This window comes from Montipora capricornis, chromosome 14, assembly GCF_036669925.1.
Source record: "Montipora capricornis isolate CH-2021 chromosome 14, ASM3666992v2, whole genome shotgun sequence".
NCBI classification, from domain to species: Eukaryota; Metazoa; Cnidaria; class Anthozoa; order Scleractinia; family Acroporidae; genus Montipora; species Montipora capricornis.
Genome location: NC_090896.1, coordinates 5,762,316 through 5,784,815, shown reverse-complemented (window position 1 = coordinate 5,784,815; position 22,500 = coordinate 5,762,316). Strand labels below are relative to the sequence as shown.

Genomic DNA, 22,500 nt, shown 5'->3' with positions numbered 1-22,500 from the left:
TCATGTAAAAACATAAATTCACGTTATTGCGATCACTTCGCGACTATTCCAAGCCTTTTAATACGACAAAGGTGTTTCAGTCCCTCAGGAATGAAACCATTACGAGCGGCGCTTAATTTAGGGGAGAAAAATGAAAATTTATCTCCGGGTGCTGACGTTCTCCATAACACTTCAAACTTGGTAATTTCACCTTGTTGCTTTGCTGACGACGGCAAAGAAATGGACAAAAATGAAAAACGCACGTGCAGGGCGTGCAAAGCAATTTGTTTTTGTCCACTAAATATGCAAATTTGTGACGTTCTCGTTGCCGTCGCCGTTGTCGACAACGGCGACGGCAATGAGAATGTCATTTTCGAAATATGAATTCGCGTTATTGTAATCACTTCGTGACTACTTCAACCTTTTTAATATGACAAGGGTGTGGTAGTTCCTCAAAAATGACAATGGTCGGAACGGCGCTTAATTTAGGGGAGAAAATGAATATTTATCCTCAAGCGCTAACGTTCTTCATATTTGGCTGTTTCACGTTGTTGTTTTGCAGACGACGGCAAAAAAATGGACAAAAGTGAAAAACGCACGTGCAGGGCGTGCAAAACTATTGTTTTTCAGAGCCCACTAAATATGCAAATTTGTGACGTTCCCGTCGCCGCGTCGCCGTTGTCTTTGCCTAAGTTCCCTAATATTAGGGACCTTTAGATCGGAGGAGGATGACGACTACGAGCACGAGTTTTCGTTCTGAGCACGCGCACTTCGAAAAATGTGGGCCTCCAAACCTTATGCGCATGATCAGTACGGAAAACTCGTACTCCTTGTCATCCTCGTCCTCCGACCTGAAGTTCCCTGATATGACGGCGGCGTCGGCGATGATGATAGGGAGCTCACGCAAGGACGACGCCGCCGTCAATGAGAACGTCGTCTAAAACTGTTATTTCCCGTTATCATAATAATTTCGTTATAACCCCAAATCGTTCTTAATGGAATTGTGTATCAACATTGCACGAAGAAAATTGGCATGTACGGTGTGGTTGTTTGAGGAAACAAATTAAAATGTTTCGTCGGGTTCTCACGTCCTCTACACAACCTTAAATCTGGTCAATTCACGTCGTTGTCAGGACGAGGACAGCAAAGAAATGTACCAAAATGAAAAATGCACGTGCAGGGCGTGCAGAGCTTTTGTTTTTGCTCATTAATCCTATTGTTTTGTGGCGTTCTCGAAGCCATCGTCGTCGTACTTGCGTAAGCTCCCTGATGAAATGATATTGAAATGACGCGACTAACCTTCGTGTTGCTACTGTATCATTAGCTTCGATATCCAGCTTCTGAATTTTTTTTTAACCGTCTCGCTCTATATTTTAGGTTGTTCAACCAGCAAGAATGCTCAAGTTACTTCACACCCGTGTTCTAAGGAGCTGGGACTCAGGCTGGGAAGCGTTTGACATCTCACTCGCCGGTCAGGAATGGGCTCAAGAGCCAACGAAGAATTTTGGAATTGAAGTTTCCGTGCGCACTCTCGCAGGAGAAGAGTTAGACCCATACGATGTTGGCTTCGTTGGTTTCCACGGGCCGCAGGAAAAGCGCCCTTTCTTAGTATCGTTTTTCCGCGGCGAACAGGACGTGACATATCGTAGGTTTTTTCCCCAAGGGCCCGCAGTGGCGAACGAGCGTCGATCCCGGCGGTCACCGCGCGCAATAGGGGGGCAATTAGACAGCACTGGTGGTGCTGACCAGCAGAGCAATTCCAAGAGTTGCGGTCGAAGAATGCTGTACGTGAGCTTTGAAAGGCTTGGCTGGCAGGATTGGATAATTGCACCTGAAGGGTATTTTTTTTCCCTCACTATTTTTCTTTCATTTTGAAAGAGCGGGGATATGAATTTTTATCTTCGAATGCTGATTATAACGCTCACAAGTTGGCGCAACAAACGAGTGAGAAATATCATATTCAGTACGGGAAGATAAAAGTCCTATCCTCTCGCGGTCATTTAATGCTTTGATTATTATAGTAAAAGTTCCGGTCTGTAACCATAAGGACGTTGTATCTTCACTTTGCGCGACACAGTCATCCAATTTTTAGGAACATGGCAAATCCAGGTATTTCATCGATATCTATTAAATGAATAAGGGTACGCAACGCAATCACAAAAAAGGAAAACAAAAAATAGAACCACACGAAAGAATGTCATGTGCAGCATAATGTATCTCTGGGTGACATGTTATGCACCGTACACGACGCGGTTTCTGCAAATGAAGTATGGTCACGTGCTTCCAGCGAATTAACACGGCTTGTACCGTTTCAAGACGCAGTGAACACTGTGAAGGTAACAAACAGAAATTTAGTCACGCAGAACTCAAGTTTGTTCCCTACTTCCAGGGGTCTCTTTTCTTTTTGCGTTCACTGGGCTGACGAGTACAGGAAATGTACTGCCATGGGTCGAAACTCACTGTGTTGAGCATGCGCGGCGGTTACTTAGTGACCGAATCCTCACGTGATACTTCATGTTGTGTGGGCTCACAAACAACAGCCGAATTACTGTAAAGGACACAGCGGGCTCTAGTTTTAGTCAGCAAACATATCATGGGACATGCGGTTTGATGATTACCTTCCAAGGTTATGGACAGCGGTTGGATCAAAGTGAGTTTCGACCCATCAGCCCAACGAACGCAAAAAGAAAAGACACCTCTGCAAGCAGAGAATCAAATCCAGTACGTAACGCGCATTACAGCTCAGTCGGGTATTGTTGCAGACAATTTTTTCCGTCCTTTCATAAAACTGAGACCGACTGATTTCACCGAACGTTCTTCATTTTGTATGTTTTAGCTGTTTAGAGAAACGTTGAAAGTACCTAAATGGAGCCAAATTATAGAATTCCGACACCTCACTTGACAAGGTTCTTAAAGCGTATTGGCTCGTGGTGGCCATTGATTTATTCAGATTTCTGTCTCAGATTCCTCTTGGGAATTTCCACCATTGTCGTGACGATTATGATTAGAAGCTAAACGCAAAATCTTTTTCCAGAAAATACCAACTATGTTAAAAATTACGAAAGATAGAAATAATGATCCTAGCACTTACTGGACAATTTAAGCAATTGTCTTTTATAGAAACCTGAAAAATTTAAAAGATGGCTACGACAACGCCACAAAACAATATTGTTATACCTCCCAACTCAAATACGCTTTCTGATTGGAGGAGAACGTGTCACGTGTCATTGGTCAAAACTTCATGACGCCCTAGGGCGAACAAAACTTCATGACGCCCTAGGGCAACAACAACTGGAACTTTCGACTCACACGTGATCAGGTCGTGCACCTTTGAAACGGCGGCAAATCTGTACGCCAGCCGACGTCAAGCAAATAATTTTTATCTGTGTATTGTTCTATTTTGAGTTGGGAGGTATAGCAAAACACTTAATGACTGGCCCCTCGGGAAACAGTGAGTTTTGTTTCCCCTCGACCTCAATGTTTCCCTCGGCTTCGCCTCGGGGAACATTGAGGGTCTCGGGGAAACAAAACACTCACTGTTTCCCTTGGGGCCAGTCATTAAGTGCTTAATGTCATTGGTTAAAAGAGGAAAAAGAATCGTGCTGCACGTGCGGCAAGTATTGAATCGTGCTGCACGTGCGGCAAGCATTTTCTTGCTGTACTCTGCATAACAACAACCTGAAATCACCAAATTTGAGGTTTTAAGACAACGTGAGCGTACAAATTCTATATTTTTACTCTGAAACCGCTCGTATAATTTAATTTTAGGATAATTCGCCCACATTGTACGAAGTAAACGACATGAAATAACCGCGAAGGGCTTTGGATTGTGCAAAGTTACATTTTAAAATGACCTTTTTCGTCGACGTCGCCGTACTAAAGCTTAAAGTCCCTATTGAGATAACCAGAACGCAAGACGTCTCGAAGGTCTATCAAATCTATCCGCAAAGGTGGTTTTCACGTCACGTCATCGCCGCCATGTTGGTGGACGAAAACAAAGGATCTCTCATTAGCTCCTTTGTTCGTCCTCCAGCAATTTGTTATCTGTGTCTCTAGAGATTGGTTGCAAGACATCTCTACTTCCCATTTTACAACAACAAGGCGAGGGTGGTCTTCGGCTAAAGTTAACCTGCACATAAAATCTATTTGGTGAGGACTTACCGCGATTCCTGGTCAAAAATGATGTTGATTTGAGGAACTCGAGCGGTCTTAGGGAATCCTTCGTGACTTTCATTAATTAAACTCTCCGTGCATCATCTTTCGTATACAGCTTTTAATCTCGTTAATCATTCGTTAAGTCTACCAATCACCGGATGCATACCATACCAAGTGCATTCGTTTGGATAACCAATGAAATTCAGTATACGATTCATCAGATGTATACGACATCACGTGCGTGTGTTCGGACACTCAGTGTGCATGTAAAATCGTCCCCCAAATCGCAAACAAAAATCGTTCAAAACACGTAGCTAAGATACTAACTTTAACTTGCGCCTTTTGTAGGTATTCCGCGTTCTTTTGCCACGGCCAATGTTCCTTTCCGCTAAGTGCTCACATGAATGCAACCAATCACGCCATTGTACAAACGCTGGTCCATCTAATGAACCCAACCGTGGTTCCTCAGCCCTGCTGCTCTCCGACCAAACTCGCCGCCATCTCGGTGCTCTATTTCGACGACAGCAACAACGTGGTACTTAAGAAATACACGAACATGGTTGTCAAGGCGTGTGGTTGCCATTAGCAACGTATATCCATCTCTTTGTCGCACGTGGATCTTCTCGCGAGGTATGAAGTCGCGCGGTCTTCTCGAGGGGACATGAAACGCGCGATCGCGCGGATAATTTACATGGTTTTTAACGCTGTAGATATTTCGCATTTACAGAAAATGGCGTCTGGAAAGATTGATAAGTATCTTGATTATATTTTCCGAAGTTTGTGGGACGTTATTGTTTCATCAGAGAAAGAGAGAGAGAGAGAGTAAGATTTTCCTTCCACGCCAGGGTACACGCACTTCGTGGGTCAAGACGTTTGATGTGGCCAAGAAATTTTTGGATTGATTTCCCCACAAGCTAGACTTGCACAGTAGACTTGCTTGTCAATCACAAGCCTTGTATAATAATTTATTAACTTTAGGGTTGAAAATAATCTTTCCTGTGGAGGAGATAGAATTTTCGCAAAAACCAGCTTAGCTTGAGTTAAATACTCTTGGTTTTGGGATGAACGGGCGCATTGATATATAAGAAGAATATTCTATCACCAGAAATGGGCCACTTCGGAAAATACCATAGTACTCTTTGTCTGTCCCCCCCACATTTTGCATAAGCATTGTTTCCAGTTTCTCTTGGGACTTATATGGTCCGGAGAGAAAACAAAAAACAACGCTTATGCAAAATTTGGGGTGGGGAGGGGGACAAAGAGTATTATGGTATTTTTCCGAAGTGGGCTATTGAAAATGGCGTTCTGCCTGAGACGTCATTTCAAAATTCCCCTCTGGCCCAGTCCTCGTCGTGATTTCGTGCTCCGTCGAGTTAATGTGATTCATGACCAATTTCTTTTTACTGTCTTTGAGAAAATATAAAAATCTCTGTTGAGAGATTCTCAAATCCCTGGCGTCCCACCTAGTATTTCTCTCTGCTTTCGGATTACATACTCCAACCAACTAAAACCCAACCAACTAAAAACGGTTGATCCAAATAGAACAGGACCTAAACGTTGTTCACTGTTTTCAGTTGGAGTTAAGCATAGAAATCTAAATAGCGGGAATGACCGGGTTAAGTCCACGTACATCTGACAAACTAACTAAGTTTGTTTTCCAACTTGATTCGTTTGAACGTATTTTGTTTGGTCGCCGATACAGAATTAACACAGAGACTAAAAACCACTGTTATTAAGAATTATAAGGTCCTAGTGAAAGTAGTCAGGTTAAATAGTTTAAAATTTGACGGTTATTTTCTTAATGGGAAAGTCTCTTTTTCTCGTTAATATTTTGGTTCAGGGAGAAAGGAGCCAAGCTTTTTGAACTATCGTGAGCGAAACAAAGCGGTTTCTTAACGCATGCCTTGTAGAATTATCTAGTGAATGCTTTCGAGACGGGGATGCCACTACGCATGTTGGCTTTCTGCCTCTAACGCAGTTACATCTGGCGTCAGCCCTAGGATCACGTGCGAAAGTGGTTTGGTCGCTTGGCAACGCTGGCGCATTCTCAACAAGAAACTTTGCAAGGTCGAACAGGCTCGTTTCGTGTGGCTTTTAAAGTATCAACAGATCGCAAAAGGGGACCCTGCTTTAATTAAAAAGGAATCAGCTAGAAAGATATTAAAAACCGAAGAAAAAAGGCAGTTTTTGAAGATTTTGGGCAAAGAATTTCAATTAGAGATATTTCCAAGGAATTGGGGCGACCTTAGTACAGATGCCGTTCAGATGCCGGTTATTACGCAATGAAACATCACCATTTACGTTTTACACGATAAAACAACACAATGTGTACAACACTGCCCATTTTTCTTGGGGATCTTATGTATTTACAATAATAGCTTAAAGAATCCATGCTTCAGCCTGCATTGGACAAACGGCTGACTTACGGGCAAATATTATAACATAGCTGATCAGACCTTTCCAATGCCTGATCTAGTAATCAAAGTGACAGCGTTGTGAGCACCTTCACCGAGCAGAGATTTTCTGTGGGGGCTTGGGGCCGAACGCTGCTTTACCTCAATAACCATTTGCAATGCTTGAGACGTTTAGACATGAGAGTTGATATGTCTCAGATATGAAATTTGTCGGGAAGTCTCCACCGTCTCAGGCATACAAACAGCCATTGAAGTGTTTTCTTGTACAAACAAAATAAAAAATAATAGTAGATCATTAACTGTTGAAAGTCTATGATATTGAGCAGTTAAAACTTTCCTGTCTTGCTTGAGTACAAAACAATGCATAACATGACAAATGCGAATACATAAAGTGGAATGATTTCGTTCCATCCTTCAAGTAATTTTTTTTTTTCAATAAAATCTCAAATGCTCCTTTTCTCTAAAGCTTTGTACAGGTTAATTAGGTGCTTATTAAATACGTCATTTGATATGACAAGAAAATTAACTCCTGGATGGTCGTCTTTGTTAAGGGTTAATTCGAGTAACTTAAAGGGGCTGACAACGAAATCAAGCGAAAAGTAAAACTAACTTCTAAAGGTTGGAATAACACAGCACGTGTGCTTCGAAGCAGACGGCAGTGGGCATATTTGATGAAAACATGGCCCTAATTTTCTAGTTAGTGGGTGAACTCCTAAAGTGTGACCATCCATTCAAATGAAATCTACTGAGCAGTACTTCCTGTTGGCTCTGTGAATGAAATTCTTAAGTGGGACCATTCATGTAAAAGCTACACTGAGAAGTACTTTCATGTGGCACAGTTCATTATGCAACGTGGTTCTAAATTTTGTGTCCGTGACTAAAATCCTAAAGTGTGACCATTCAAATGACAGCTACTGAACAGTACTTTCCTGTGCTTTTGTTTACTATACTGTGCAAGGTGGTTCGAAGTTTTGTCAGGGAATAAAAATTCTGAAATGTGACCATTCAAATGAAAGCTACTGAGCAGTACTTTCCTGTGGTGGTGTTTGCTGTGCAGGATAATTCCGATTTTGGAGTCTGTCCGTTCAAGTAGCGCCATTTACTGTGCTGCACATCATTATTTTAAGTATAAAATCCTATCTTTAACAAATAACATTTAGGTAAAAATTATTTAGCGGTACTTAATCGCCGCGGTGCATATTCTTCAGTATAATACAAACTGCTTCTTTCAAAGTTCTGTTTTAAGCTGTCCTCAGCCGAAAACGAGTTACGGAATAGGCCATATCCTTATTCTCACAGCTGCACTGAAACGAGCATGGAATAGAAGCTGATGCGGGGGGGTAATCTTTTCAAATGCAAATTATTCCCCTCGCATGAGCCTCCTCCAATGTAAGCTCGTTCCAGTCGAATCCTGAAAATACGAATAAGGTCTATTTAAGAGGCCAGCGCCGGAGTGCCTTCACTAAAAATTCTGCTGCCTTCTTTTCTTTGCTTCCATAGCGTCTAAAATAGGCTGGCGTTTGGTCTGGTACCTTGACCGAAGGCCTTCGATTTCTTTCTCCATCTCCATATCTAGAGTCTGCATACGACTTTGGAGTTCTTCGCACGGCAAAGCCCGCAACTGGGAGGCAAAATCAAATTAAATACGGTAAACGCCCGCATGCAAGAACCCAGATTTTTGTAAGTTAGGCTAAATAGGTTCTTACAAAAATGGGTTTAACAGTAGTTTTAGGCTATCTACAATCGTGGTCAAAAGTTGTTGAGAAGGTTGCGGGCATCAGTTCACTTCATACCTGATTCGATTATTCTAACTATTGGCTGAAGTATTTGGGAAATATCACGCTCTTGTGGCCCCCCTAGCCCCTCCCCCATATTCAATGTTGGAGTTCTTCAGGCAAGAAAAGTCACATTCCCCCCCCCCCCCCCCCGAAAAATCCAACATTGAAAAGGGGGAGGGGGGTTATATGTAAAATGAAGCTACCTTTGTCCACGATTGTAGGTTCTTTAATTTTATGTTCATTCACCGGTCGGGAGGTCCGCCATATTGGAAAAAACTGTGCCCGAGGGCTCGAGTCGGTCGTAGTCGAGACCGAGGACACAGTTTTCCTTCAGTAGGCCGGTGAATAACGTTTTTATTTATTTCTAAATTCTATTTTCAGAGGGTAAGAAACACTCATCAACGTGTCAATAAAAGTACGATGAAATGAATGGGGATTTTTTTACTATTTGTAAAGTTTGGCTTTCAAAAGTCGACGAACTTAGAGAAATTGAAACGCAAAAACAAGAAAACGATTAAGACAAATTGAAACTTCGTTCATTAAGTTCGCGGCTTCGCTCGTTAATTAGTGTCCTTGGTTACTGTGAGCGTGGTCAAGAGAAAGGAAAATTTCTGCCCGCTCCTGCAACCAATTAGGCTCGATTTCCAGCCACTTTGGGTGTGCGGTTAACATCCTCCTGTAATTCAGCCAATTGTATTTTGTACTTGGCAGGCAGGCGACTTTATGATTGGTGGAAAGTACAATTGGCTGGACCACAGTTATCCAGCCGTGGTGTGCGCGGGCGGAGGAACGCGCAACCAATCAGATTGCTGGATTCTTAAGATACCACCCGCTCATGTCCAGAAATGCAATAATAAGATGCACGCGGATTTCAATAAGCGTCACGTCAAGTGTCCCCTTGCTCTTCTCCCCAACTTCAACATCACTCGTGTCTCGGAAGCTAATTTCCCTTTCGTAAACGGTAGTTGCCAGTTCTCAGAACGGTCGTTGCCATTTGAAACGGTCGATGCCATTTTTTAGCTCTGAATTACACTCATTAGGTCTAAGAACACAAAAGGTTGCGGTTGTTGGGAGTTGTGTCTCGCTGGTCATATGAGTTAGGGTTCGGGTTAGGGTTCTGTTTAGGGTGAGGGCTGAGAACCCGAGTTCGAGCCTTGAAATTTTCGGACTCTTTTTTTCTTCCAGTTTTTCTTTTATAAATGTTTTTTTTTTCCTTTTTTGTCTTAATTTTTGTTAATATTTTTTCTTAGTTTGTTTCTTTTAATTTTCTTTGAAGTGAAGTGTGTAGTCGACCGTTATAAATGGCATCGACCGTTTCAAATGGCAACGACCGTTCTGAAAAATGGCAACGACCGTTTACAAAAGGAAAATTTGCGTCTCGGAACACAGACAATTAACGTTACAAAGTGTAGCCCAAATGCTGCTCCTGAAGCAATACCCCTCCCCCCCCCCCCACCCCAAGCAATACACCCGATTATTAAGTTGTCATAATAAGAATACTATATCAATTCTACCAAATTAGGACTACCTTCCCCCCCCCCCCCCCCACAAGCAACACACCCCACAAAACTGTCATAAAAGAGCTGTTCTCCAAGAATGCCGTGACTCAACCTATTTATTCAACGCACTAAATTCCTTGATTTTGATTGGATGAGAGCAGCACATTAAATCCCAATCACGTTACTATGGCAACCGTGTACATAATTTTTATTATAACGAAGTTCGACAAAGACAAACCCCAATCTGCCGATGGTAGTTCTACGAATTTCCATTACAAAAAAACATTCGACGAGCAAAATCTAAAACAAAGCCCGAAATGATAATTAGACACAGAAGTAAAAGGTAGCTATGAGGTCCAATTGAGTGAAGCCAGTCAAGTCGAGAGGACTTTGCAGCTCGAGAAAAGTCTTTGTTTCAAAGGCTCTACTCTTTGCAATAACAAACACAGTACTTACAAATTCGAAGTCAGGAGGGCCCGCCTTTTTGAGTTTAAAAGGATCCTCTGGTTTAGCCCCCCTAAGGAACCCACCGGCGTCATCCTCGGTGGCACCATTAGGGCCCGAGTCGGTTCCTCGTCCGCCTGCGTCGAATATTCTGTCAAAATGGTCCATAAACGAGGGACGATAGTTTTTGGCATCGCTGTCCAATCCTGTCGAATAATTGAGAGAACTGCTTATCCATTTATGGCTAATCAAGAGGCGAATTATCATCTAGTTTGTCACCTCGTTTAACCATTTACCATTGCAAAAACGTCGCTCTTTCCCTCGTTGCGAAAAAGAGGCGACTCTGAAGCAAACATAAGAGGCGCTCAAAAAATCCCAATAAAAGACAACCGAGGCAGCCTGGAGAAGACGCCTCCCCAGTCTCATTCACTCCAGTTCCTCCCAGACTCTTGTGTTCACTTTCAACAGCCACAATAAAATGCTATAACTCTGGATAAAGCAGTTAAACAGGAGACAAAAGCGCTATTCTTAGTACTTTCGCGAGCTTCTTGTTCTCCCTTTCAGGCATCCCACCACCTCTCACGCGCTTCATCGCAACAAGTTGAACGAACTACGCAAGAGAAGGGCTATTCGTTGTTCAATCCAGCACGTAAGAAATATTAATATGGCAGAACATACAAGAGAACAGTGTTGACGGAACCGCAAAAGGCACTGCACAGTAGAAAAAATTCTCGATACTTTGAAGCCAGCGACGAAAAACTCTTGGAACTTACTTTTCATAGTGGCATCTTCATCGTCATCTGAATTAATAACCATAGTACCCAGATCACTCTCGACCAGTGTCCCAGCCTCGCTATTAACGATCATCGTGTCTTGACTCTGTACACTGGAAGCTGTGTTGACGATCATTGTGTTCATTGTGTCATCTCCCACTTTCACCATCGTGCCTGAATCAACGACTTCTTCGCCTTCATCTTCCTCATCTTCTTCCTCTCCTTCTTCCCCCTAAATGCAAAAATAAAGATAACAAAGTTAAGTTGTGAAAGGATACTGTCCACAAAGCATATACTGGTAGCTAACCTACAGCCTGCTCGCAGGTGGCAGATGTAACAGATTTCCCGACCCCCACCCCATCGTTTTGGCCTAGATCTATCTCACGTGCATCCAATATGGCGTCTGATACGTGTTTCGCGATAACAACATCTAACCTGCCTATTATTTTCCATTACCCAAGAGGAAGAATCTGGTATCAGGCTTGCCACCATAAGTTTGCTCCCCATAAGTTTAAGTTGTGAAAGGATACTGTCCACAAAGCATATACTGGTAGCTAACGTGGTCTGCTCGCAGGTGGCAGATGTAACAGATTTCCCGACCCCCACCCCGTCGTTTTGGCCTAGATCCATCTCACGCGCATCCAATATGGCGTCTGATACGCGTTTCCCGATAACAACACCTAACCTGCCTGCCATTTTCCTAAAGGCTTATTACCATCAATAGTCCATTACCCGGCAAGAGGAAGAATCTGGTATCAGGTTTGTCCCAATCAGGATAAGAAAAAAGTCAATTTTTAGACTAGATTTCCTGCATAAAATGTTCCCATGGTGAACAACGTTGAACAATTGCACGAACGACATAATGTAATCTGATTGATCAGATGTGCAGAGCCATTGGTGGTTTGAATCTGACGTCACGGCGGCCATGTTGGTGTGAGACACTAGGGAGTTTAAGATCTACGACGCGACGGCAACGAAAACGTCACAAATTATGCATATTTAATAAGCAAAAACAATAGCTTTGCACGCTCTGCACGTGCACTTTTCATTTTTGTACATTTCTTTCACGTTTTCTGCAAATCTACGACGTGAAATTACCAATTCTCAAGTTTTTCAGAGAACGTGAACACAAGGCAGCGAGTTTGAATTTTCTGTCGTAGCTTCAACACCGCACTTCCTAATTCAGTTCCTGGAAAGTTACACTAGTTTTTAGAAGTTAGACAAGCCAACATAATGACGAAAAAGATAAATTAACCTGAAGTTGCAATTTTAAATGACGTTTTCGTTGCCGTCGCGTCGTAGATCTTAAACTCCCTAATGTATTAAAATGTCTTTTGGGAATTTTGTACACCAACATGGCCGTCTCATCACGTGGATGCAAACCAAGAATTGTTTATTTTCCCGCAAAACTTGGTTTAAAAATAGACAATTTTCTGACGCTGATGGGGACTAGGCCAATTTGTGTAAATCTTAATCTTGGATAATAGGCTCTTATGAGGGTGTGAATGGGGTTAACCGACTAGCAACAAAGGCTTAGAAAATATTACTGACTACCAACAAAACGAGGGAAAAATTACCGACTAGCGACAAAAAAATTAACTGGGATTTACCGACAACCGACAAAGGTCGAAAATTTTAACCGACAACCGACAAAGTAATAATTTTTAACCGACAACCGTCATGTGGACCCCCCTTTCTTATGACCGTAGCAAAACGTTTGCACTTTGGCTCTCTCTACACGTATCCTAATATTTTTCGAAAACTGAGATTTTTTCCCTATACATGAAAAAACCTGCGTCCACAGGTAGCGCTTGCGAATCGCAACCAGAATGGAACAACTTTCGAAAGAAACCGTCACACAGATGAATTGAATTTCGTGATTTGTCACGCTATTCAAAGTTACTCCGTACACTTGCTGAAATTACCTCATTATCCAACCTTGTACTTTCCTCTTCCATGATATTGAGCGCTTCTTGAATCATATTATTTAGTACACTAACGGATTTGGCGGCTTGGATGAATGAATGCTGTAAGTCAAAATCGACAAAAAAAGAAATGGAAGTGTTCCCAGTTAGTACCCCAGCGCTTAGAGTATCACGGACCTACTGCGCATGTTCCAGCCGTAGCGAATGCCACCACATTCTCGTCCCCAGAGCCCTCCGTTTCGTTATGTCACGTGGTCGGAAACAGGGAGCGCTCTGGGGACGAGAATGATGTCTCCCTTTATAAGGCAGTCGGAAGCGACGTTCTAAATCGTGCGGAAAATTTACACGTACGAGTGAAAAATTAGCTTAGCCATTAGCTCATTAGTGATTGGCCGTGTTTTCACGACAGCCGTTGTCCGCTTAACATTTCTGAAAGTGGTTTGTTTGCAGACTTCGTAAAGCGACTTAAAAATGATACGTGTTTTCACGGGTAAGATTAAATAAGGAGAGAGCACGTGCCAATACAATAATAAAAATAATAAAAATAGCGCGCCTGTTGCATTTCCAATTTGAATAACCGCAAGCAACTCCTCATCGGCCGAAGGTAATTGCCAACTCCCTCAAGCTACCTTGGTTCGGTGGCTTAAATTTAATGAGAATTCTATTCAAATTTGCCGACTCCCTTAACTTTAAGCGAGTTGGAAGAGAAACTATTTTCACAGAATTTTCGGTTGTCACTCTCTAAGCGACCTGAAAAAGCGCTCGTGAAAACACGGCCATTGATGAATCATCGAAAAATTTTCACAGATACGTGCAAATTTCCCTCACAAATTATAATGCCAATTCCGATTGGCTCGTAAGTGATAACGTTCGTTACGGCTACGGTTTCATTAATGAAACGCACGCTTACCTGTAATAGCTGAGTTGCAGTCGCTCTTTCCTCGGGATTCTTTACCAAACATCTGCTAACGAAGTCTCGAAAGTCGTTACTCCACCTTTCAGCCTCTTTAAAGGTCGGGGGAGGCTTCGTTGGAATCATAAAGATTGCCTGTTGGAGAAAGGATAAGTTTTTGTTTGGGAACCTTAGGCCCTGGCCAAACAGGAATGTTTGGCGATCAAACAACATCAAACATTGTTTGATGACCAAACGTGCTCATGTTGAAGTGAGCGAGCAAACGGTTAAAACATGTTTGATCTAACTCAGATCAAACTCCACAAGCAGAGAACTATGGGTCGCAAATAGGCAAACAAAACGAGGATACTAGCGGCTGAGCAAGCGTGGTACGCATGCGCGCGCCAAACACGTTTGATACGGTTGGCCAAACGAACAAAAGTTCGTCCGTCAAACACAAGAACGAAAGAAATGTTTTAAGTTGTTTCATCGAATGTTTGATAGCCTTCAAATTTTATCAAACACGATCAATTCTTGACAACTCTTCTAAAACACCGCGTGCTTGTTGTGCTAAAGCTATGAGACGGAATCAAAATGGCGTCCGCTGCTCATCCTGTTTGGCATTGTTTCATAACAAATGTACGCAAATGAGTAACAAAGAACTGCTCCACTATCGGAAGGAAGGGCCTTGGGTTTAGTTTGCTTTCCTTTTACGATGCCTCAGTTCTCTGAAAGTTTTTTCTCCGAGGATGACCTATCTCCGTTGAATGACTGTGATTTGAATCGTACTGGTGAGAACGTAGTGGTAAACTCTAAAGGACTCTATTGACTGGAACTTAAGGAACCTCAAAGGCTTTTACAAGTCCAATTTGAAAATAGCTCATTTGAACATCAATTCTTTACTAAATAACCTCCACGAGGTTAAGAATATGCTTAACAGGTACTTATTTGACATTCCTTTCATTTCTGAGACAAAAATCGATCGCACAACCTCAGACTTTTTTCTCCGACAACCGGGATATCGTACTATTCGACGAGATCGAAAGAAAGGAGCTGGCAGCCTAATTTCCTCCGTACCCGTATGTCGGCGACGTAAACTGGAACCAGAATAAGTCGAATCAATATGTTTCGATGCCATGGATTCAAGAAAGCTCGCTTATTGTTTGTGCTTGCTACAGATCGCCTTAATAGCCCTTTTCACGGTTAGTTTTCTCATTTGCATTACAATGTAATCTAACATGGGTGCGAGGCAATTTCGGGTTAAAACTACAAAATAGCCTGAAATTGCCTCATGCATGCTAGATTACATTGTAATGAAAATGAGAAAAACTAACCGTGAAAAGGGCTATTTGGCAAAATAGCTGATTTCATATCGTCGCTTACATCAGCTGCAGAGCTTATGTACGGGAGTCGCCAGGAGATCTTATTGATTGGGGATTTTAATATACATGTAGACATGCTTGTGAGAGGAAACAGTAAAGATGCAAAGAATAATTCACTCAAGGACTTTCTCGACAGGTTTTGTTTGCATAACCAAATAAACGAACCAACGAGGGTGACTGATAAAACGATGGCTTTACTTGATGTTATCCTCGCTAGTCACCCGGAACGATACGAAACTTGTGGTTAGTTGCATCGGGGGGAGGGGGGAGAGTGACCATACCCTTGTTTGCGCGGGGGGGGGGGGGGTCAGTGACCATAACCTTGTTTGCGCGGTGCGAAAGAATAAATTGCAAAGACCTAACGCACGAGTAAAGAAATATGCGAGTAATGTCCCTTGGGGTACTGCATATATCTATGATGATGTTGACATGCGCCAATAAAGAAAAACGGGTAAGAGGTGATCAGTTTCCCTGGATAACCGAGAGATTAAACTTGAAATTTCTGGCCGAAATCCTATGTTTAAACAGCATGTAAAGAATTAAAAAAAGGCACGTCGCTGAAAAGAAAAGGAATGAAGTTGTTTTGCATGGAGACCTCGATGAACTCCAAAGATCATAGTGACTCTTGGAATAGAACGAGATTTTTGTTGCCAAGCACGGGAAAGAACCAATCAAATATTGTTTTGATAAATAACGAACGTGTGATTACCGATTCCTTGCTTGTGGCAGCCACTTTCAACAACTATTTCTCTGAGGTGGCTCAGAGCGATGGTGATTGTTTAAGTAATAGAGGGCGTTTCCCGTGTTCCGTGTTTCCATAGCACACGAGATGGAGTTGGGAGAATTTGAGACAGTTACGCAAACCTGAGAGGCAGTCTTGGGTTTGCATAACTGTCGAGAATTCTCCCAACTCCCCCGAGTGTTTAGATGAGGCTATGGAAACACGGAAAAAAGTCCTCTATTGCTTTAATAAAATATTTCTCAAAGATAATTCGTCACATGAAGGAAAATGCTTTTTTTTTTTTCGACGTCTTGATTGAAACAGATTTTCTTAATACACGTTCATATTTGCTACCAGCCAATCAAAACGCGCGTCTGACTATAATTGGAGTATATGCATAGATCTTTCACCTTTTTGGTTAGTAAACTGTGGAATGCGTTGCCTCCAATAGTTAGAGAATCTTAAAGACATTGTATCTTTTAAGCGGGCTCTTAAAGTTCACATGACTTGAAGCGTACAAGTTTGAAAATTGAAAACAATTCTTTCTAATCTTTAACGTTTGTTAAGTTTGTACATAGATTAATTACTACTTAATATTTTGGTAGTGTTTATTAGTTAATTGATTAATTTTATTCTTTTATATATTGCAAAATTTTATTCTTTTACATAGGTACACACGTACACGTTTTAACGAGCTCCTTGGTGTTACGTGTATAAATAAAGTATTGTATTGTAGTATTGTCGCCAAATATTTCCCGTTTGGACGAGCCCTTACTTATGTTAAAGAAAACCTCCACTGCAACAAAAAATAACTTTAACCAGGAACTGATGACCCGGAGCCTACAACTCTACTGTGTTCGTGTAACGGCGTTTTCACAGACCGATTTATTTTTAGATTGAATTTTCCGCGAATGAGACTCCCACAGGAACCCGATGACCAATTACAAGAAATTAAGCTGACGTCATAGGGTCACCGAACCGGAACTGCCTTCGTTTTTTGACCTAATTCGCGGGAAGGGCTAGTCTAAAAATAAACCTACTTGTGAAAACGCCGTTTCACAGACGCTGTATGGACGTGGCACGCTCGAGATGGGCTCCTGCTTTAACCCACTAAACACAGTGCCAACAATAACATTTTTTGGAATTTTTGTACCTGAAATAAATGAATAATAAATGTTCACGGGAACACATGAATCCAACGAATTCACCCGCTCCCAACTGTTTGGCTTCATAGCTCAGTTGGTAGAGCATTGCACAGTCATTGCCGAGGTCATGGATTCGAATTCCGTTGAAGCCATCTGATAGATTTTTGGGTGGTTAAAGCGGTTTCAATTGAGTGTCGAAAGTAATTAGCGAATTGCTTTGGCTTATGATTACTTCACTCAGTGATTGGTTCAAAGTTCTCGCGCCACTTTTTCAACCAATCAGAAGTGAAACCAAAACCAATCGCGGCTCGCACGAGCACATTTTCCCGCGCTTTGTGTCGGCTACGTGTAATTACTTCGAGTTTTGATTGGTTTACTGGATTGTCTCCGTCGTTTTTGATTGGCCAAAGTAATTACTTTGGTTTTGGTTTTACGACACTCAATTGAAAATCGCTCTATAAGAAGAGACAATTGCTTAAGGACGATGCTTACTATTGTTATTGCGCATTCGTTCTGCGCAACTCCAGATACTCGGATTTCCTATCGGTGATGCTTACTAATGCAGGGGATATTTTTGCGAGGCTTGTAAAAATGTCAATTTTGTCGGTCCACGAAAGAGGATATAATGAAAGCTATAACAAACTGTTATCCGATCATTTGGTTTCACTGGTCACTTAAGTAGTAACTTAGTAGTAACGAAATCAAACGCAATCGAGAAAATTTCATGAATTTCCTTCATGTTGTCACCACCATATATTTCGCTTTTTTCTAGAAAAACTGAACTGAAAAAGACTCGGAGCTCATTTACTGGCTTGTTCGATATCAAAGTATCTTAGCGCATTTTGCGCGGTGATTGGCTCCTTTGATTGCCCAAGTCAGTTGTGATTGGCCAAAGCATTTCTTTGCTTTACGATTAACGATGATGACTCGGGAAACGTTCGTTAATATCCGAATGCTCCTTTACAGGAGTCAACATCGCAAAAGGACACACTCCTTCAATAGGCCACTCGAAAATACCATTATACTTTTTGTTTGTCCCCCCAAATTTTGCATAAGCATTGTTTCCAGTTTCACTTGGGAATTACAATGGTCCCAAGAGAAAACAAAAACAATACTTATGCAAAACTTGGAGGGACAAACAAAGAGTTTTCGAAAGTGGACTATGCTACTGGAACTCACCCTCATCGGATGAATATCAGCGTAAGGCGGTTTTCCTTCTGCCATTTCGATGGCGGTTATTCCAAGTGACCAGATGTCTGCTAGGCAGTCGTAACCTATCTCCTAAAGAACAAAAACAAGAAAAAAAGATGGTGGTAGATCAATTAGCTCTGAAGCTGAATTAATTGCACAAGACGCGCGATGTCTTTCGGGTGAACTAGGGCCTTAAACTTTTGAGTCCGTGGATGAAGTCCTGAAGTCTGACCAATCAATGAAAGCTACCGAACAGTACTTGCCAGCAATTCAGTTCTGTAGACGGTAAAACCTTCTTTCAATAAATTATAAGAAATTTCGAGGGATATTTCATAATTACAGTCAATGGCCTAACCTGTATGACTTCGGGAGCCATCCAAAACGGCGTTCCTATGACAGTATTCCTTTTTGCCATTGTATCCTAAGGAAAAAACCCGGACGAAACATTTAATACATTTACACCTAACCTTACCTTTTTGATACGCTTCACTGTCATATCGGAGGAGTTTGGTCGAGACAGGGGTTCCTATTTTGGCGAATAACTGCCGAGCCAAACTACAGATTGCGTGACCAAACTCACAAATATTCATTCGTATTCGAATGTAAGTTTACAGTTCTTCAAAATGTGAATCGGATTTCCGTATCGGCTCCATGATTCCTTCCTCAGTTCGACATGAAGACACGCAAGAAAAGGCGTGGTTCCCAAGGCAAATGCGGATGACCTGCCGTCAATCAACCGTGGACGCATTCAAAGCTCTGTACTAATTTGTTCAAAAATTAATCCCCTAACGGGAATATGTCCGTAATACATTACAGCAGTTATAGATGGTTTTCACAATGACGGCACCAAATTATAAAACCAAAATCGCAAGGTGTTTTGAATTTTTATCTATAGGAGGGGTCCTCCTACTACCGTCCCCTTCACCATTTTTGTATTTTTGTTTGATTGTATTTGTTAGTATTAGTCCATTTGTATCAGTTATGTATGGTTACGAACTGTGATTAAAGATTAAAGATTAAAGATGATCTAAAAATAAAATCGTTTTTCAAGTTTCCAGTTCCGTGACGTCTTTCGTTTCGAAAATACAGCATTTTGAATTTCCGAATTGGCACCTTAGGTGAAACTATGATACAAACTTATTTGGTTGAAAATATGTCTATGCCTATAAAATCTCAGCAGTCTGAGCTTTTCAAGTACATATGGAGATGTGTTCATACACATATATTTTATCTCATGAGCGCAAAGTAAGCGCTTTCATCGCAAAGTGAATTCCAGATGTTCGTGTTGATTTTTTGGCCGTTATGCACCAATATGGCGGCTCCATACAAAACTCTTTAAACTTGCGTGAAACGCTTCGACAGATATCTCAGAAACGATATACCGCACAGACCTGAGAAGTAATGAGGTGCTTTATGACTTTGTCTCCTACAGCATTCCAAGTTTTTGGCTTATTCATTGAACGGTTTCGATTTTATTTTTTTCTTGCGTGACAGTGAAAACGATCTATAAGATGTTATCTGTCGTTCTTGTTTTACCATCTCCAGTCACTTTTTTTGTCGCCCCGGAAATATCTTTTTAATGGTTTCCGTCTCGGTGTTGTTGTTTGTTGATCGCCATCTTGGATAATCAATCGTGCTTGAATGAATTTGAACAAAAGCGGATCGTAAAGCGACGTGTTGTTCCTCACGGTGTTCAAATGACGTAACGTAACGGCGGCCATGTTGGAGGGGCTGTGGCTAGAATGGATACACTTAGTTTTGTGTATATAAAGTGCCAACCGATCTTAGTAAAGTTATACTAAGGTTGAAAGGCACCAGGACAATTCATGAAAGCTAACCATTTCGAGTCAGCGCTTAACCCCAATAACTAGAGATCAGTGCCTAACCCTGCGGTTATTCTCTGCCTAAACAGAGCTTATCTGCCAAAGCGGGTTAACATACACCTTATTCCAAAATGGCCGCCATTTTAGTATTCTTTTGCTTCCATGCAAATTGGCCCTTATGGCCTCGCTTTCAAACGTAAAATTCAAAAGAACGTTTAACCTTGAACGAAGCCATAAGGGGGCAATTTGCATGGAAACAAAAGAATACTAAAATGGCGGCCATTTTGGAATGAGGTGTATTGAGGTTGTTAGGTATTGCCACGTAAAATGTCAGGAAGTGTCTCGCCTTATTGGTGGAGGAGTGAAACAAAGAAACACCGGCCACGTTGGAGGAGTGACATACTCAATGGGGAAACTCAAATCTGGTTATTTCGCGTGGTTGTTCTGCAGACGACGGCAAAGAAATGGACAAAAGTGAAAAAACGCACGTGCAAAGCGGGCAAAGCTATTGTTTTTACCCACTAAGGTTTCGTCCACATGTATCCGATAGTTTTCAATACGCAACTTTTTCTTTCCGGAGACGCCTTCCGTCCACACGTATGCCTAATGGTGAATCCGGAACTTTTGAATCCGCTATGAATCCGGAGCCGTGTGGACGCTAAATCCAGAAATATTCTTATCCGGATGACGTAACAAGATCGCGGCCAGTTCCTCACCGTGAAATCAACTCTCAAAATGGCTGCGGTGGGCAATAATATCTCTTTAAGGCGCATGCTTTGCTACCTCTGTTGCCTTGAGGAGTCCTGAGTACTAGAGTGAATCCGGATACGTTTCGGATACTTGTAAATGGACAAATTCGATTTGAATACGCTACGTGTGGATGAGAATATTTTTGAATCGGGAAAGAAAAAATTGCAGATTCAAAATATCTGGATACTTGTGAACGGGGCCTAAATATGCAAATTTGTGACGTTCTCGTTGCCGTCGCCGTTGTCGGATGAACTAATTTGACGAAATTGGTAGAATATCGCCAAAATTGCCGAATTTGTCAAATTCACCAAAATCGCCAAAATCGCCACAGTTCACCCATTTGGTGTCAATAGCAATGGATGAACTAATTTGACGAAATTGGCAGAATATCGCCAAAATTGCCGATTTTGTCAAATTCGCCAACATCGCCAATATCGCCACAGTTCACCCATTTGGTGTCAATAGCAATGGATGAACTAATTTGACGAAATTGGCAGAATATCGCCAAAATTGCCGATTTTGTCAAATTCGCCAAAATTGCCAATATCGCCACAGTTCACCCATTTGGTGTCAATAGCAATGGATGAACTAATTTGACGAAATTGGCAGAATATCGCCAAAATTGCCGATTTTGTCAAATTCGCCAAAATCGCCAATATCGCCACAGTTCACCCATTTGGTGTCAATAGCAACGGATGAACTAATTTGACGAAATTGGCAGAATATCGCCAAAATTGCCGATTTTGTCAAATTCGCCAAAATCGCCAATGTTCACCCATGTGGTATCAATACCAATGGATGAACTAATCTGACGAAATTGGCAAAATATCGCCAAAATCGCTAATTTTGCCAAGACTGTCAATCGTGCAGTTCTTTCGCCAAATCTGCCATTTTTGTCATCGTGTGCATTTCTGGACATAAGTGCGTTGTCGTTGCTAAAGCTCCCTGTTAGCGAGCGGAGAAGGCGGCTGAAATTCAGGCTAATCAACCACCATGAGGTAGATTTGCAAGCTGAGGCTTCGAGCGCTGGCCCTTCGTTAGAGCGAATTTTACGATCGATTTTCTCAAATCAACTCATCTGATACAAGAACATTTCTGTGCAGCTTTAACTACCGCACAGTTCTTTTCGAAACCTCCCCTGGAAGCCAGTGGTTTCGTCTCCTCAAATAAATAAAATTTATCACACCATAACAAGATCAGCGAACTACGCAGGTACGACGCGTAGCCATCCGTATGTTGACTTAACATCCTTCTCTCTACGTTGCCGTTGCGTTGTTGAAAGCTATCGTACCACTACTGCTCTCTTTTAGGTAACAAATATTATTGATGCATTCAACTCGCTGTGCGTCTCGATAAAAGATGTCCAAAATTACGCGATTGCTTGCACGGTTCTACAACAAACTGATTAAAACTTCTTCTTCTTAAGCCAAGCCAAAGATAACGGGAGTTTGACAAAAAGCCCGATCTCAATCTACAATCTACTTTGGAGGCGAAGTTGGTTAACTACAGTGTATGGGGCGAACTTAAACGGGTCGAACTCGTCAAGGGGCGAAACCACCGATATTCGTTTACTCACCGTAAGTTGTCCTGCGACACCAAAGTCTGCAAGCTTGGCGTGACCTTCGGCGT

At 41.9% G+C, this 22,500-nt stretch overlaps 2 protein-coding genes and 1 non-coding gene across 3 annotated transcripts in view; 2 read left to right on the top strand and 1 right to left on the bottom strand.

Annotated features, from left to right (window-relative positions):
• LOC138032581 (bone morphogenetic protein 7-like) overlaps positions 1-7,074 on the top strand; it is a 14,276-nt gene extending 7,202 nt beyond the window's left edge. Inside the window, exons 3-4 of the mRNA XM_068880289.1 lie at positions 1,357-1,817; positions 4,483-7,074. Of these exons, the coding sequence (XP_068736390.1) occupies positions 1,357-1,817; positions 4,483-4,720 (699 nt within the window). The 3' untranslated portion in view covers positions 4,721-7,074. The remainder of the gene's footprint in view (positions 1-1,356; positions 1,818-4,482) is intronic.
• The window catches only part of LOC138032580 (serine/threonine-protein kinase 3-like), a 26,322-nt gene continuing 10,285 nt past the window's right edge, over positions 6,464-22,500 (bottom strand). Inside the window, exons 7-14 of the mRNA XM_068880287.1 lie at positions 22,448-22,500; positions 18,654-18,719; positions 18,287-18,388; positions 13,878-14,015; positions 12,968-13,069; positions 11,043-11,274; positions 10,282-10,475; positions 6,464-8,169 (exon numbers count right to left, since the gene is read on the bottom strand). The exon at positions 22,448-22,500 is cut by the window's right edge and continues 29 nt beyond it. Coding sequence (XP_068736388.1) covers positions 8,011-8,169; positions 10,282-10,475; positions 11,043-11,274; positions 12,968-13,069; positions 13,878-14,015; positions 18,287-18,388; positions 18,654-18,719; positions 22,448-22,500 — 1,046 coding nt within the window. The 3' untranslated portion in view covers positions 6,464-8,010. The remainder of the gene's footprint in view (positions 8,170-10,281; positions 10,476-11,042; positions 11,275-12,967; positions 13,070-13,877; positions 14,016-18,286; positions 18,389-18,653; positions 18,720-22,447) is intronic.
• Positions 17,187-17,259, top strand: Trnad-guc (transfer RNA aspartic acid (anticodon GUC)). The gene has a single exon. It is a non-coding gene; the product is annotated as a tRNA-Asp (tRNA).